We start from the raw sequence: 17,241 nt of genomic DNA, 5'->3' as shown, positions 1-17,241 counted from the left end.
TGAGCCGCTGTGCGAGCTCGCAAGGTGCAGTCAGTGCCGGGGCTGGGTGCGCAGCTCGGCGGATTGTCCCGGACATCTCTGGCCCATCTGGCTGGCGGAGGGGGGACGCCCCCATTGGGCGGACTCGGGGGCTGGCTCCGGGCTGTGCGTGGGGAGAGGCGCCTGCCGCTGAGCGGCCGCCAGTTCGCCGGGCGGAATCCGAGCCTGCAGCGAGCCGCCGAGCGAGCCTTGGCGGGGAGCCTCTGCCAGCCCCCGGCGGGTCTGGAGGGTGCCAGCCGCCCCGCGGAGCCATGCCTGGGGCTGCGGGGCCAGCCTGGGGCTCCCCGGCTCCTTTCCTGCTGCTGCTGCGGTTTCTCCCCGCCCTGGAGGCAGCAGGCTGGAGAGGTAAGTCCGCGGGGAAGATGCCAGGCAAAGGGACGAGCCGAGCTGTGGGAACCCGGGGTGGGGTGAACTTGTGGGGCTTTATTCGAACCCCGGCTCCTGGCCATGGTGATGTACCTCCTCTCCCCCCGCTTTTTTTCCTGTTCTTTTGTGTCTTCCACACCTTCCCTAGTCTGAACAGAAGGGTTAGCAGCAGGAATAGCACAGCCAGTGTCCTAGCAAATCAACAAGAACACCCAGAGAATACGCATTGCAGGCGGCACTGCCCCTATAGAAAATCCTGGTATTGGGGGGGCTTGGGGGAGACCTGGTTATAAGCAATGTCTTGTCTGCTGCTGGGTCCAGGGTCCATCCCCAGGATGTGCCCTGGGGATTTCTAGCGGCGTGGAATGGCAGAGGTTCCTCTCTCTCCCTGCAACACACTCCCAGCTGCAAAACCCCAGCTCCGCAGGAAAGCAATGATAGTCTTGGATGGGTGACAGCCCTAATTGCAGGTCAGCAGGCTGGGATAGACATTAGCCGGGAAGAAGAGCTCGTTTCTTTCGGCAACAGATAGTCCCTCGCCCACCTTGTCTCATTAAACCCAGGAGCATTTTTAACTGGCGGTTAATCACAGGGTCCTAAATCTTGGATTGGTGGGTTGGGGGCAGACTGAATTCAGCCCATTTTCAAGCTGGCTATTAGAATAAGATTCTCTTCCACTTGCTGTCACTGTCCCCAGTGGATTACCCTCTGAGTGTCTTGTGAAGGCTTTGACACCAGGGGCTTTTACACCCGAGTCAAATGCAGGAAAGACAGATACGGCAAATTATGTATTTCATCTCACTCTACTTGGGGAAGCATTCCATGATACAAATCGGCTGGAAGGGGTCTGGAAGAGTAGCTAAAGAGAACTCGATGAGCAGAGGCGTAGCGAGCGCCCTCCATACCCTCCGACCGGAGGGGGCCCCTAAAAGTTGCAAAATAAATACCTCATTCCAGTTTCTGCATTGTAAGGGGCCCCGCCCGGACATATGTTCGGAGGGGGCCACCGTTCGGAGGGGGCAACGTTCTTTGTTGCTACGGCCCTGTCGATGTGTTTAGATGTCATGAGAACTTCTTTCCCCATTCTGTTTCCCAGACCTGAAGAAGAGGTCTGTGGAGGACAAAAGTTTCTTTCTTTCACCAACAGAAATTGGTTCAATGAAAGATATTACCTCACACGGGCCTTGTCTCAGGGGAAAGAATAGACAGACCTGCTTTAAAGGGGAAAGCATCACTGGGCATTGCTATGTGGTTGTTGGACACGTTGGCCATGCCCGTAAGTTTCAAACTAAGGCTTGGTCTACACTTGCCCCCCAAGTCGAAGTAAGGTACGCAAATTCAGCTACGTGAATAACGTAGCTGAATTCGACATACCTTACTTCGAACTTACCGTGGTTCAGACGCGGTCCACACGCGGCAGGCAGGCTCCCCCGTCGACTCCGCGGTACTCCTCTCGCCGAGCTGGAGTACCGCAGTCGACGGCGAGAACTTCCTGGTTCGATTTATCGCGTCCAGACCAGACGCGATAAATCGAACTAGGAACTTCGATCCCCAGCCGCCGAACTAGCGCGGCAGTGTAGACTAGCCCTAAGAGAATTATTTAAGTGCTTCAGGGAGTTTCTCCATCTTTGTTCCAGCAATTAATGTGCCTTTTTAAACTCCTATTTAAAAATCCTCTTCAACAATTATTGCTCTGTCCAGCTGAACTTATCCATGGTTTGTATATTTATTACAGGCCTGATCCAGAGAGGAGCTGAGCACATGGCCCCCAATCCAGCACAGCACATGTTTTTAAATATAGGAGCTGCCTCATTTAAATCAACCAGATAGCTCATGTGCTTAAATTCAAGCACATGCTTAAGTGCTTTGCTGGATCAATGCCTGTGCTTGCATATGTCTGTACGTTCCGAAATGTAGATGTAAAAAATTATAAGGAAAATCTTTTCTGCTGCTAATATTAAACAATGTACTTAAATGTGTTTAGAGACATTAGTGGCCAAATAATTCAAACAGTTCTTGCTTTTTGCTGTTTATATGCTGTCTTTTGAAGGATCTGACCCTGTTCCATTAAGTCCCATTGTCTCTGATGGGGCAGGATTAAACCCTAAATGCTGGGCTTTGCAGTGGAGTTTTGATTCTGAGCAACTGTCTGTGCTCCCCAGGAGAAAACAACACTGTTGGCTCACAGCTGTACCAGGAAGAAATAACGCTGCAGTGGAAAGCCACAGGAAGCGTGAAGGTATGTCATATGACCATGTTGACAGGAAAGGGGCTCTTAAATTTTTTTTTTTCAACTATTCTCTCCCAAGGTGCGAAATGGTTGACTGGATCTGGTGATGTCTCTTAAATTCTTCAGGCCAAATCCTGGTCACTGGCGGCACATGCAGGCTATAGGAGCATATCAAAAAACGCATCAGCATAGAGGGGAGCTGTTTGTTGTGATCTGGACTCTCCCCAAAACTCATAGGCTGCTATGTACCCACTTGGCATATGGTGCTGTAGGGGAGTGCTACAGAGAGGGGCTAAGGATGACCTGCCGGTAAGATCCCCGGACCCAATGCCAATAAAGCACTGCTCTCTGTGCATAGTATCTCAGCTCCAAGCTGGAATCCTACCTCCAGAGAGCCACTGCTGGGCAGAATATGGAGGCAGACTTGCCCTGCATTTGTGGCGGATGTGTGCTCCAGGTTTGGAGACAGAGCGTAGTCTGTACCCTGGCTTTGGCTTGCAGAGCAATAATAACAAATAACTCTTGCTGCTATATCACTTTCCATTATGAAGGATCCCTTTAGACTATGTATTAAGATTGCTTACCCACCACTGAAATGCAGCTGCCTCAGGGGAAGAGCCCAGCAGCCATTTAACACACCCATCAATGATAACAGTAACAGGCTGTCTGTGGCCTCCAGTGGCAAAAACCTTAAGGAGGGAGGCCCAGAGGCAGGATAACTCAGTGCTGGTCTCCTTGGGAGTTTGCGCCAAATCTTAGTCAGGTGTGGGAAGGCAGGTTTTCCCTCATGGAAGAAGCTGCATCCAGCTCCAACACCCAGTGATCTGTTGGATCCCTATGCCCCGTGCCTTCACACCTGCTCTCAACAGGCTCCCACAGTGTCTGGCAGGGCAGCTCCATTAGCCTTGCACTAACAGGGTTATTTTGCCAGCAGCAAATCTCAGGACGTTCCATGAAGAGGACTCTGTTGCAAAGAGTGAGGGCCATGGAAAGGGTAATGCAGCTTGGGGCTGTGTCGCCTCCTCAGCGGAGTCACCCTTGGGTGCCAGGGAGGATGAGAAACACGCCCTGGCCCTCTCCTGGAGCCTCAGTCAGGTCTCCATAGTTACAAGGCAAAGGAGGATAATGGAGGGAGGTTCACCTGCTTCCTCTGCATCTCTCCATGTTCAGATCTAGGGGGAATGATCCATTCCCAGTCAGGGCCTGAATGCTGCACCCCTAGGTGAGTGTCCCATGGATATCACGGGGAGTCCTCTCAAGAATAAAGGCTGCTCACATGAGTGATGGTTTTCAGGATGGGTTTTGCCTCCCAGAAACCCCATGAGATAAGGGTTCAGTGACTTGACCAAGGTCACACAGGTTGTCTGTGGTAGAGCATGATTTCCTGAGTCCCAGTCCTGTGCATTAGCCACAAAACCATCCTTCTTCCTCTCAGCACACACACGCCGGTTCCCATGAAGAGTTTAATAACCACTCTAACGAAAACTACAGCGCAAGGTCAAATGCAAATGGGAACTAGCCAGGGAGAGGAACCTTCACCACTATCCTTAGGCTCTTTTTAACGATATAAATAATTACAGCCTTGGCGTATCCAGGGTATGAATCACTCAATACTATGACAGGTTTCAGAGTAGCAGCCGTGTTAGTCTGTATTCGCAAAAAGAACATGAGTACTTGTGGCACCTTAGAGACTAACAAATTTATTTGAGCATAAGCTTTCGTGGGCTACAGCCCACTTCATCGGATGCATGCAGTGGAAAATACAGTAGGAAGATATATATATATATATATATATATATATATACACACACAGAGAACATGAAACAATGGGTGTTACCATTCACACTATAAGGAGAGTGATCAGTTTCACGTTCTCTGTGTGTATATATATATATCTTCCTACTGTATTTTCCACTGCATGCATCCGATAAAGTGGGCTGTAGTCCACGAAAACTTATGCTCAAATAAATTTGTTAGTATCTAAGGTGCCACAAGTACTCCTGTTCTTTTTGTCAATACTGTGAGAACTTCTGGGAAGCTTTTATAGTGTAATGTGATGAACAGGAGCTGTGGTAGGTAACTTGCTCTCAGGATCAGGCCGAACATTCTCCCACTCAATAACATCATTGCAATGATGCAAGAACCAGGGCTCACCCACTGAAATGAATAGGCGGCAAGTTTAAAACAAACAAAAGGAAGTATTGCTTCACACAACGCACAGTCAACCTGTGGAACTCTTTGCCAGAGGATGTTGCGAAGGCCAAGACTATAACAGGGTTAAAAAAAGAATTAGATAAGTTGATGAAGAATAGGTCCATCAATGGCTATTAGCCAAGATGATCAGAGACGCTACCCTGCCCTCTGGGTGTCCCTAAACCTCTGACTGCCGGAAGCAGGGACTGGACGACAGAGGATCGATCACTCAATAAGTTACCCTGTTCTGTTCATTCCCTCTGAAGCACCTGGAATTGGCCACTGTTGGAAGACCAGCTGCTTGGCTACATGCCTCATTGGTCTGACCCATTATGGCCATTCTTATGTTCTTAATGTATTGTGGAGGTATTTGGTTATTCTTAATCACAGACCTGTCCACAAAGAACACAAGGGCATCTGACCAGCACTTACCCTTAGACAAATTGTCAGATCCTAAGAGCCTTCGTCAATGTTTATTCAGGCAAATTCTCATTGGATTCAAGAACCCTGCTAGCAACAAGCAAGCATGAGCAGTTACAACTAGTATATTTCGGGTCCAACTGTTAACAGGACCCTAAAAACAAAATGGGATGGGAGGGGCAGGGAAAATCTTGTCAGCATCAACTGTATGGAGAGGTTCAGTGACACAAAAGGCTCTGAGCTACAGTTAAACCTGCCTGTGTTTGTGCTGTGTCTCACTTAGCAGCTCAACAATAGACTAGTGGTGAGCACCTGCACCTAGGGTGACCAGAGAGCAAGTGTGAAAAATCGGGATGGGGGTGGGGGGGTAACAGGAGCCAATATAAAAAAAACACCCAAATATCAGGACTGTCCCTATAAAATCCGGACATCTGGTCACCCTACTTGTGACTTGGATCCAATGAAACCAGAATTTGGCCTTTTGCAATTACAAACCAATGTTGTCTGCTGGATATAATATCTAATGGCCTGATTCATGGAAGCCAAGGAAAGACTCCCATTGACTTCAATAAGCACAGGATTAGCAGAAGACCAGACTATCAGAATGAAGACCTGCCACGTGGATATGAAAGAAAAAATTTTTTAGTTGACACTAGAGTTGGGATTAACACAAAGGGATCTGAACACACACGTTGACTGACAGAATGTTTCAGCCAAGCAAGTCTTTAGAATACTCTTATGGTTTCACTTGAGTTCTGTGGTATGAAATCCCCTTGCACATTGAGTAAGGCGGATGAGGAAATAACCTGACGCTCTTATTTCTTAATAACTCCTTATCTTACAATTCTAATCGAGTAAGAGCAGCTTTTTGTGCCTCCTTATGAGGCAACTTCCCTTAATAGAAAATCTTGTAATATCCTCAATTGTACTGAGAAAATCTTTTAATATTCTCAGTTGTACTGAGTCCACTTACATTTTACGTTTCAGATCACTTCTGCTAAGAAGCAGCTAATTTTTATCAGCTCTGTGTTCATTTAAAACTTGTTTCTGTTTCTGCGCTGAACGGGCCCATGTTCCTTTATGTGAATTAGTATAAAAATGAAATACTGTACTGAAAAATAAGTCAGTAATAGCAGACACATCTAGTAATGAGGTGCTTGGGTGTAGTTTATATCCCTGATCTCTCTCCCCCTCCCACTCCCCCCTTGTGTTTTAATTGTATCTGCCTAATAATGAAAATAATTACAATGTAGTGGTTACTGGGAACACTTTTCAGGTAATGCAGCCTGTCTAGCAGGTGTAGACGCCTCACCTGTGTACAATGCACACCTCCAGTTTGTCTTCTTCCAGCCCTACCATTTATTTAAAGCTAGGGATACACATAACTTGCTCTACCTATATACAGCTATATATCTGTATACTGTAAATATAGAAGGACCCCCAGATCTTTGGACCTGTCTATATTGACATTTGAAATGATCTTAGGTCCTTCATAGAGAACCATGTCTCTGAGTACATCCTAGAAAGGTAGACTATAGTGTCTAGCATATATTGTAGACCAGCGGGGCTGCAGTTTCAGAATATGTTGAATAGTTTTTCTGGGCAGGAGACTTTATACAAATTGTGCATGCTATAAACCAGTGGTTCTCCAACACTTCACTTTGTAGAAGAAAACTTCTTTCCTGGACCAGCTCCGCCTCCAGCAACCCAATTCCCCACTGCTTGGGTTTAATTTTGCAGGCCATGAAGCAGGACTCCGTGAGCCACCAGAAGTCCATGGGCCTCAGTTTGAGAACAGCTGCTTCAGGCTCTATTATGAAATGGCTTGCAAAACAGTGTTATTAAACGAAGTCCTTGCATTCTCTAATAAATTGCTATCACAGTTTCAAATTTCATTGTAGACAGGGCCCAGTACTAGAGCTACCATCCAAAGCAGGGCTGGGATTTTTCAAAGGAGGCCATGGGAATTAGGCATCATACTCCCAGTGAATGCCAGTGGGATTTGGGGACCAAACTCTCTTAGGGTGCTATGAAAATAGATCCTCACAGATGCTGGTTATATTTCACCATTAAAATAAATGTGTCTCTGAGTGGGTCAGGTAGGAGATATCAGTTTGGTTTTAGTGCCATCTGCTAAGAAATAGTGTAAACACAGCTCTGCATCAGGCAAATCGTGCTAGGATGTTTTTCCGGTGACCAAGCATTCCCTGGGCTCCGAGGCATGGGACCTGTCCATGTTTCCAAAGAAGTAACAACACATCGTTCCTCTTGAGCATTATTAGGCACAGCTGGGGTGGGAGACGTGCTCACCGCTGCAGGGTGGGATAAGGGGAGGTTTGCACTTGCAAACAAAGTAATTGCTGTGTTGATGAACACTTAGGTATTCCCAGTGATCGTGTTGTATGTGTAATGGGCAGTTTCTCTGTTGCATGCAGCACCCATTCAAAGCCGAAGTCAAGATGACAGTCGAGGGGAGAGAGCTCATCCTGGATGTTGAGAAGAATGAGTAAGTGTGCTTGTCCATAGTATGCCCTGTGCAGTCTGCTCCCGAAGGTGATGAATAAGGAGCTGATCCAGAGCCCAGTGGAGCGCTTCCTGTTGGCTTCACTGAACTTTGGATCACACTCTAAGGGCTGGTCTAAACCTAAAGCTTAGACTGACCTAGCGACATTGCTCAGGGCTGTGAAAAATGTCATGCCCTGTGCGACATAGTTAGGTTGACCTAAGCCCCCACCGTAGACACAGTCAGATTCATGGAAAAATTCTTCCTTCAGCCTCGCTGTGGATTAACTATATTAATTGACCATCCCCTTTTGTCAATGTAGGAAATGTCTGTGCTGCGCCGTAGTGTGCCACTGTGGTTTAGACATACTCTGAGTGGGGGAAATGCGTGCTGCTCTTGTGCATGATAAGACTACTCTGGGTCTGACCTTCAGCTGGTAGAGTGACTTCTGTGGAGCTCTGTCAATGTATGCCAGCTGGCAATCTGTCCCACAGTATATAAACCCATGCCATGTAACAGTTAGTACCTGTGTTAACTAGACAATGATTTCTTGTTACTCTTTACCTGATGTTAGTGAGCTGGATTGTTCACCAAATGGCTCAATGTTTTTTTTTTATCAGTAAAAAGCTCTAATGTGGATTTTGTATGTTATGTTACTCATAAGGGATTCCACTCCAGGTCTCTTAGGAGGAATGACAGTGAAACTTATATTTCTCTAATGCCGCTCATCCTAAAGTGGCCTAAAGAAATGTTTTCACTTGCACAGACTACAGAAATTCAGCCACCTCTGGGGTAGAACATAGCAGCTGGTTGACAGCACACAGGAACAGTACATAATAGTTTGGGATAGGAAGCGAAGAAGAATACTGTATCCAAATGAAGCTACCAGTGGATATAGGTAGGCATGACGATTTAGCTGCTGGAGTTTGGATGTAGATTCTTTGGTACTTTTTATACCAGATCCTTTGCCAGGCAAGTGGATTAGATTCTAATGGTGGAAGAGCAGCCAAGACATTTCTTATATAGCTGGCCCTTGCCAATTTTAATCCATTGATGTTGGATTTCTTTCTGTGTCAGATTTATATAGTGAGTTCCAGTTGAGTGTTTTTTCTCCTAGTAGCCACTAATGTATTTATACCCTGGAATAATGCTACTTACCATATTTAAGTATATAGTGCAGACATACCAGTCAAACCTAGGATCTCTCTTCTCCTTCCCTAAGAGTGCAAGGAAATGCTGCAATATGGCTATACAACTGTAATTAGTGTTTATGGTGACACACAAACATAACTGATTTGCGGGATAGTTTGGAGGGGAGCCCAGCTTCTCTTGGCATGGTGTAAGGCAGTACCTGAAATCAGATGAAAGTAGATTCTGGGAAGGGGTTTCTGTGAAGGACTATATCCTAAGGATAAGCTGCTGGGACTTTCAGCATTGAAGACACTGCAGAGCCAATTCTGCACTTGTGCTAACAGAAAATGTTATAAATATTCTGCCTATCAAATCTTTGGGCTTTGAAAGTACCAAAGCATAGAGAGGGGACCAAACTCTACTGCCATTCCTAGCTAAGTCCTGTCTACAGAAGCAAAATGAACGGTGTAGCAATTGTGAGCAGCCGTGATCTCTGAAGCAATGCTGTAAATTATCTAACTGCTACTGTAGATAGGACACCACCATTGGGGTCTATTTCCTTTGACTGTCAGGTCTTAAACCTATTGCAGCATTTGTGCTTTGTAGTATTGTAGAGGTGAATTTATTCGCAGTCCAGGAGGCTTTGGCAAAAGCAGAGTCCTGTCAGAAATCCAAGTAACAGGTTAATTCAGCGTATGATGACATAACCTCCAGGTGCCTCCTGGGAACTGTGCTGTGCTATTTCCATCAGAGGTCTGGCTCTCGGCATGTGTTCATAAACAGAATGAGGCTCACACACCATTTGCTATTGTGTTTACTTCCTGAGGTAAGGCTTTCATTCAGCAAGATACACATACATACCCTTCCATCAGGGAGCCTGCTGGCTTACCAGGATTAATAAACACAGATGGCATTATGAAGTCCTACTATTTGAACAGATCTTATAAAAACGCAGTACATAGAAAATATAGAGGATACAAAATCATCTTTAACACTGACTTCAGAGGAGTTTTTCCTGGGCACGGAGTGAAGGCTCAGGCTTATAGTCAGAGACAGAGGCCGAGACCCAGAGGAGAACGGGCAACAAGACATACATTTAAGGGAGAGCTGTTGGGATACTGGCTCAGTGAGCAGCTGAGAAGTGTTTGAGAACAGAGCCGTTGTTTGGATGTCACTTTCAAAGTCATTTCAGCGAGTTATAGGGGAATTCAAGGGCAGCGAAGAAGGAACGATGAAGCAGGCAGAAGAAGTGGGGGCCTCAAGAATGTTGTGGATGCTCTAATAAGACGCCTTCCATCTGAGACTCTCCAGCCCTTTGCAAGCGTTAAGGAAAGAGTCCTCCTCTTGTCCCTGGCGCGTGCCTATGACAGAGCTGTTGGTTTTGAATGCAACAGTTGTGTTGCATGGCAGAAATGTTCGTGCCACGTCCTTGATTTCACATTTATGAAGAGCACATTGTGCTCATCCCCAGAAGATGTAAACCAGGGGATATTGCATCTGTTCCCGTTAACATGCTACATTATTATTTAGTTTGTAGTGAAACTCAGCACCTATCTGACTGTGGACTCCATACACCTGAGTTCAGGCTTTGTGCGTTAGAAACTAATAACACCATTTTGTTGGTGTTGCTAGTATGAAAAAGGCAGAACCATGATTTCGTTCCAGAGGAATCTAGGCCATAGCATATAAAATCTGAGCAATAGCAAGAGAATATCCCCTAGTGCCATTTAATTCTTTTTTTTTTTTTAATAAGTCATTGAAACGCTCAAGTCCTGCAGCTGCAGAATTGGAAAGTCCAAGACTGCACGGAGAGAGAAATATATGGAGAGATGCCTATAAGAGCAATCATACATTTGGCTGTGGCTTAGGAATGGAAGAATCTGCATTCTAAACCTTGGATGAAAACAGAGGTTTTTTTTTTTTTTAAAGGGACTTGTGTTTAATAAGTACCAGCTTTGAGCCGAAGAGAGGGGTGTACTGGAGGTGCAGTGGAGAAGCTACGAATGTTGATCACAATGGTCCCTTCTGACCATGTAGCAGGTCTGCGTGCCATGAGATTCCTCTCTATCAGGGAGAACAGCTGATACTTCTGTTGTACAAATCTGAGACTAATTTGTTTTCCCACCTGGCAACAGGAAAAGCTGTAGGGGAGGAAAACACTCCTCCCTGTCCTGTTTCCAGAGAGTCTCTGTCACAGGGTGACTGTCCCCTTTAATAGTTCACCTGCCTCCCAGTTGGGCTTAAGAGGAGGCACCTGAGCAGAAAGGGGCAGGTAACAGCTGCCTGAGAAGAGAGGAGCGACAGAAGGAGCCGAGAATAGCCTGTGGGACAGAGCTGCAGGAGAGCAGTAGCCGTGAGCTTCTATTGACAAGTTCTGATGGAAGCTGTTGGCGGGGGGGACTGGCTAGAGCTGGGGACCCCTGCCCAGTTGCAGGAAGGCTTGAGCAGAGGCCCCAAGGGATGGAGGGAGGAACGAGCTTGGTCAATGCAAGCTGGACCCAGAAGCAAGGCGTTGGCTCTGGACGCTTGATGAGCCCGGGTAGAACATACAGGCTGGGAGGGCTGGAAGTGGAATGCTGCAGAAAACCTGAATGGAGGCTATGGGAGGAGCCCAGGAACAAAGGGTTTGTCCTGGAGCAAGATTCCCCTGATCAGGGATAGGACTGATGGGCAAAGGGGCCTGGGGGAGTGAAGCACTGTGGGGAGCCCTCTCCCTGGGGACCTGACTGGGAGCTCCAGGAGAAGACTCAAGGGAGAGAAGTGGATCTTGGAACTCTCATGGGAAGAGCCTGGGCAGTGGGGCCCTGGGACTGGTTAACGACTCTTGGGTGGGTAAACTGGGAAAAGTGACCCTTGAATGGAATCTAAGAGCTTCTGCATTGTCATCTGGTCTGACTTCGAGGTTGTGGGAGGACCTGTGTTTACCTTGAGGGACCTGTGGACTGTTCTACTTTCTATGAGTCAAAGGGGTTGAATTAGTCCCTGAGGGAGAGACGATATTCCTTTGAAGGGAAAGTTGAGGTGGGTTGTACCTGTGCTGCCGAGGTTGGCCACAGGAGGGCGGCCGTGATGGGGTAATGTGATATGAACAGTGAGATTCGAAGCCCTCTCCCACCAGGAAAGGATGACTGGCAGAGCACTGGTGGGGCCGCACCCAGAGGCCATCCTATGACAGTCTCCCAGGCAAGGGAGAGGATCTGGGACAGCCATAGTTACCTGAAAACTGCAACAGTGGGCTCCCAGCAGGCAGAAAGGACTGGGAGGAGAAGGGGCTGCCAGACACTGCAGGGGATTGATTGGTGCCTAGATGTCCACCTATGCTGAGGACCATCAGTGATGGGTCCTGCCCTTCCTCACCACACATCAGCCTGCAGCTGCTGGGGAGAAGCTGCCAGGAGAGTGGCCAGCCAGGGATGCTTGAGTCCCTCTGAGCCATGGAGGGAGTCACAGTAGCATATGGCAGCTCTGACGTGCCTTTCAGACCATTGGTAGCTTTATCCTCGTAGCTTTCTGTCAGATCGGGTGCCCCTGTCCTGCCCCCTGGTTGGCTGTAGTGCAGCTACATCATGCTGGGAACAGCGGGTTGGATCACGTATTCCTAGTGCAGACAAAGCTCCCGCTGACCTCAGGAGGCATCTTGTTTGAATGAGGGGAACGGCATCAGGCCCCCAAAGGGCATTTTTAACCATGTGCAAGGCCAATTCCATGCAATGGAAGCCAAAATGTACAGTGGTTGGCTGAGAGCAGTTACTCTTCTAGCATAGACAGAGTTCACAGGCTCCCAGCCCAACCGAGAGATCTAATTTTAGACTCTCTTACCTCAGAAGCAAAAACATTCCACCTCTAAACGGTACCATTTCCGTGTCTGAAATAACAAGGGAGCCCTGTATCTGATGCTCTGAGCTGTCAGATAACGAAGCTGGGGGTCACTGGTTGGTTGTCATTTCCTGCCGCTACAGTACTGGTTTCAGTGACTGCTGACCGAGAGGGGTTTGTCCACCTCCCAGCAGGAAGGATATTCCAGATCTTCCACACAGTGTCCACACACTATCTGTATCTAATGGCTTCCTGCATTGGGGGAAGGGATGGGGGGCGGTGGGATGGAGGCAAGGGGCAGGAAGCATTTGACCTGCTCGGCTGGGCTCATGAAGGGCTTTTTTACCATTAGGAAAACGGAGTTGGCACCTGGAGACATGCAGCTGCTCTTCCTCCTCCTCCTCTTTCGTTTGGGCTGGTTAGTGATTTCTTTGTAATGCGGGGGGAGGAGAGAAAGGAACGTACCCCTCTAAATTATCTGTTCCCTGGCTGCAGTGATTGCATGACTTCCCAGCCAGGAAATCTATTTCCTTTCCTCTTCCTCTTTATATGTTTGCGTTATCCATTGCTAAGTGCAGCAGCACGTGGTGCTGACGTTGCGCTGCAGCCATGACTTCATTGCATGGCTCTTCCACCCCAAATGTCACTGACCTGGCTGAGAGGAGTCTTTTCAATACTCTGAAACAGGCAGCTGCGTTTTACCTTCAGCGCTGGAGAGTCGCCTCCCCTTCCAAGCCTATTTTGCCAGAGCAATAAACGTGTTCTCGTTACCCGAGGAGAGGGCCTTGAGAAAGTGAGATATGCAGGTTCCAGGCTTCATGTGCATCTGAGTCACCAGCACCAGCAAAGAGCCTTGGATTCCAGCTATCAAGCGGGGTGCCCCAAGGGTTGGTCCTGGGGCTGGTTTTGTTCAATATCTTCATTAATGATCTGGAGGATGGTGTGGACTGCACTCTCAGCAAGTTTGCAGATGACACTAAATTGGGAGGAGTGGTAGATACGCTGGAGGGTAGGGATAGGATACAGAGGGATCTAGACAAATTAGAGGATTGGGCCAAAAGAAACCTGATGAGGTTCAACAAGGACAAGTGCAGAGTCCTGCACTTAGGACAGAAGAATCCCATTCACTGTTACAGACTCGGGACCGAATGGCTAGGCAACAGTTCTGCAGAAAAGGACCTAGGGGTTACAGTGGATGAGAAGCTGGATATGAGTCAGCAGTGTGCCCTTGTTACCAAGAAGGCTAATGGCATTTTGGGCTGTATAAGTAGGGGCATTGCCAGCAGATCAAGGGACGTGATCATTCCCCTCTATTCGGCATTGGTGAGGCCTCATCTGGAGTACTGTGTCCAGTTTTGGGCCCCACACTACAAGAAGGATGTGGAAAAATTGGAAAGAATCCAGCGGAGGGCAACAAAAATGACTAGGGGGCTGGAGCACATGACTTATGAGGAGAGGCTGAAGGAACTGGGATTGTTTAGTCTGCAGAAGAGAAGAATGAGGGGGGATTTGATAGCTGCTTTCAACTACCTGAAAGGGGGTTCCAAAGAGGATGGATCTAGACTTTTTCTCAGTGGTACCAGATGACAGAACAAGGAGTAATGGTCTCAAGTTGCAGTGGGGGAGGTTTAAGTTGGATGTTAGGAAAAACTTTTTCACTAGGAGGGTGGTGAAGCACTGGAATGGGTTACCTAAGGAGGTGGTGGAATCTCCTTCCTTAGAGGTTTTTAAGGTTAGGCTTGACATAGCCCTGGCTGGGATGATTTAGTTGAAGATTGGTCCTGATTTGAGCAGGGGGTTGGACTAGATGACCTCCTGAGGTCCCCTCCAACCCTGATAGTCTATGATTCTATTTGAAAATGTGTCAGGTTTTACATAAGGGCTTACTTGTTTTCCTCTCCAGTTGCAGTTGGATGTCAAAAAGCAGCCCTGACAATTATTACTACCAGGCTGGATGTTAGAGGGAAGGGTCGGCTGAGTTTCTCACAATAAGCTCTGTCGGGGGATTTTAGCAAAGTGTCCGGAGAAGAGGGGTCAAAGTCTCCTCTGGTACACCGGTGTGATTCTGCTGCAGTCGATGGAGTAGCTCCACTCTGTGAAAGGAGGAATAGCCCCCAAATGCAGACAAATCTGATGTAGAAAGCCTGACAGGGAAACGAATCTCTCCCACCCCAAAATGTTCTTGGCAATTAGTTTGGGCAGATTTATTATTATTTGCAAAGAGAGAGGGATGGAAAAAATTCAGAGCTCTCAATCCGGTTATAGACTCTTTACGGTCGGTCTCTAGACCAAAATGAAAACAGCTGACATTTCCCACAAGAGATCTGTGGCCTGTTGGTTTTTGGTTTTTGAAAAATTGTGTTCATGCATCCAAGATATTTGTATTTATTTTAAAAATGGCACCTACCCATCCAGACTGACGGCATTATATCACAATCCTCAACTGAGTTGTTAGCTCCACTGAGTTCATTAGAAGAACCCACCCGTCTCAAAGGACAACCATGGATGTCCCCTGGAGCCCAGCCAATCTCAGCTGAAGACCTCTGAGTATATCATTTCAGAGCACCTCCCATTGAGATAATTGGTCATTGAAGGTTCCCAGCACGGCACAGGGTTGTGCTAGTCGATTATGCTTGTTGTAAATATTTTACTGGCTCTAAGACACCGGAAGACCAATTTATTGTGGAAACCCTGTCAGAGATTTTTCCAAAGCCACTTAGGGATTGGACCCCAATTCCCATTTAAATGAATGTGCCTCTAAACTTCCTAGGCGACTTGGAAAATCTCTCACCATATGTTTTATTCAGCCCTTATCTAGCCCTGGTCTTATCTAAGCCCCAGTGCTGCCAAGTCTTGACTCCAGGGGCAGTTAGGGGCTTCCCGGGGCCTCCTTCCCTGCCATCTATTTGCAATTCGTTTATCTTGCTTTCTGCTGTTCTTTGGAGATCTGACAGGAAAAGGAAGAGGGAAGGGAGTCTTTCATCCCCAGTCTTTCCTCTGATTCCCTCCCTGTTCTGTTTAGCTGACTGGGCTGCAGGCAGTGCTCTCCAGGGAACCCGCCTCCCAGCAGGGTCTCCCTGCATCCCGTGCCCCATCTCCGTTACATAATGCTGCCTTCTCCCGCAAAATGCCATCAGCCTCATTCACTGACTACTTGACCTGCCCTGTCGCTGTGTCTGAGACAGCAAACCAGAGACACCCCTGAATTAGGAGACCAGGCCTTCCCTGCAGGCCCGTTCACACAGCAGCTCAGTGGCATTAAGATGGGCCCTTTGTTTAAAACAATGACATCACTGACGGAGCTGCACTGGGCCAAGATCACTCCAAGCCGGTCTTCAGCAGACCAGCGTCTTTAAGACATCTGTACATTGTGGCAGCGGGCCAGGCCTTTGCTCATTTGGCTGCCTTGCTCAGAGCTGACCTGGCTCCCCAGGATGTCCGTTCCATGAAAACTGGCAGCAGCAGTATCTTTCTAGCCAGCCTCCCAGCTCCAGCACGGGGAAGTCGGATGCTCTGGGGTGCAGCTGATGCGTGCAGGTCAGGGAGGGGTGAGTGTGGGTGCTGAGAGCCAGCCTCTCTGCTGGTTAGAGCAGCCTGAGGACTACTCTAACTTAGGCAGGCCTCAGATCGCCCCAATACCTGAAAGGCCAGGAATCAGCATGGGAAAGGGTTACTCCCAGCCCCACGGATCCTTTCCTCCACCCATGCCCTGTTTTTCCTGACACACCATCAGCGGAGGGGGAGAAAGAGCTTGACAGTTCCTGTGCTGGCTGGCCTTATATCACCTTACAGTGGGGTGATTGCCTTTGGGACAGTGATGCCAGCTTTAGGGCTGGCAGTTTGACACAAAGTGACCGCATAGTGCCAGAGAAAGCATGTTTGAAAAGTGGGCAATGAAGGCCAGAGCCTCGCTGATGTAAGATCTGCTAGCCAGGAGCCTGATCCTGCCTCCTGACTTAAGCGGAGCAATGTCGATTTACACCGGTTGAGGATCTGCCCCATAGGTTCTCAGCAGAGACTTTCACACAAACCAGAACCTCTCATAAACACACTGCTTGAAGCAATTTCCTGGAAGTTAATGCAATTTGGTGATGAAACATTTGTTTCTTGCAGATTCATGCTGAGCAAGTTAGGATAGTCAGGAGACCTTTTTCCGTAGCATGGTGTTTCTGTGATTATCGGCTGTTTACAGATCTGAAATAGCTGATACCAATACAACTGAAGGATGGGCCAATAATGAGGTATCCAGTGATGAGCATTAGCACATCAGAAAGAAGCCACATGAGCTTTGCTGGGCTACAATGAAGTTTGAAAGCAGAGATAAAAGCAGTTGTATTCCAGACATCAATTGGGCTCAAACGGATCGCTGCCAAACATGACTTCTACTTCTCCCCGTCTTGAAAAGAATCATTAGCTGCATGGAGGCAAGCGGCAGTCTCGTCTGTGGCATGAAAGAACATTTTCCATTGCAGCCTGGCGAGGGAGAAAGGGGCGTCTCAGGAGATGAGACACTTGCAAGTCATTTTTAAGAGTGCTGTTTACA

At 47.8% G+C, this 17,241-nt stretch overlaps 1 protein-coding gene across 1 annotated transcript in view; it reads left to right on the top strand.

The window, feature by feature from the left end:
• The first annotated feature begins 290 nt into the window (after positions 1 to 290).
• The window catches only part of ADAM19 (ADAM metallopeptidase domain 19), a 51,010-nt gene continuing 34,059 nt past the window's right edge, over positions 291 to 17,241 (top strand). The window contains exons 1-3 of the mRNA XM_065409107.1: positions 291 to 384; positions 2,568 to 2,644; positions 7,684 to 7,754. Of these exons, the coding sequence (XP_065265179.1) occupies positions 291 to 384; positions 2,568 to 2,644; positions 7,684 to 7,754 (242 nt within the window). The remainder of the gene's footprint in view (positions 385 to 2,567; positions 2,645 to 7,683; positions 7,755 to 17,241) is intronic.

This window comes from Emys orbicularis, chromosome 8 (assembly GCF_028017835.1).
Source record: "Emys orbicularis isolate rEmyOrb1 chromosome 8, rEmyOrb1.hap1, whole genome shotgun sequence".
NCBI classification, from domain to species: Eukaryota; Metazoa; Chordata; order Testudines; family Emydidae; genus Emys; species Emys orbicularis.
Note: the sequence above shows the minus strand (reverse complement) of the source record. Positions and strands in the feature narration are given on the sequence as shown.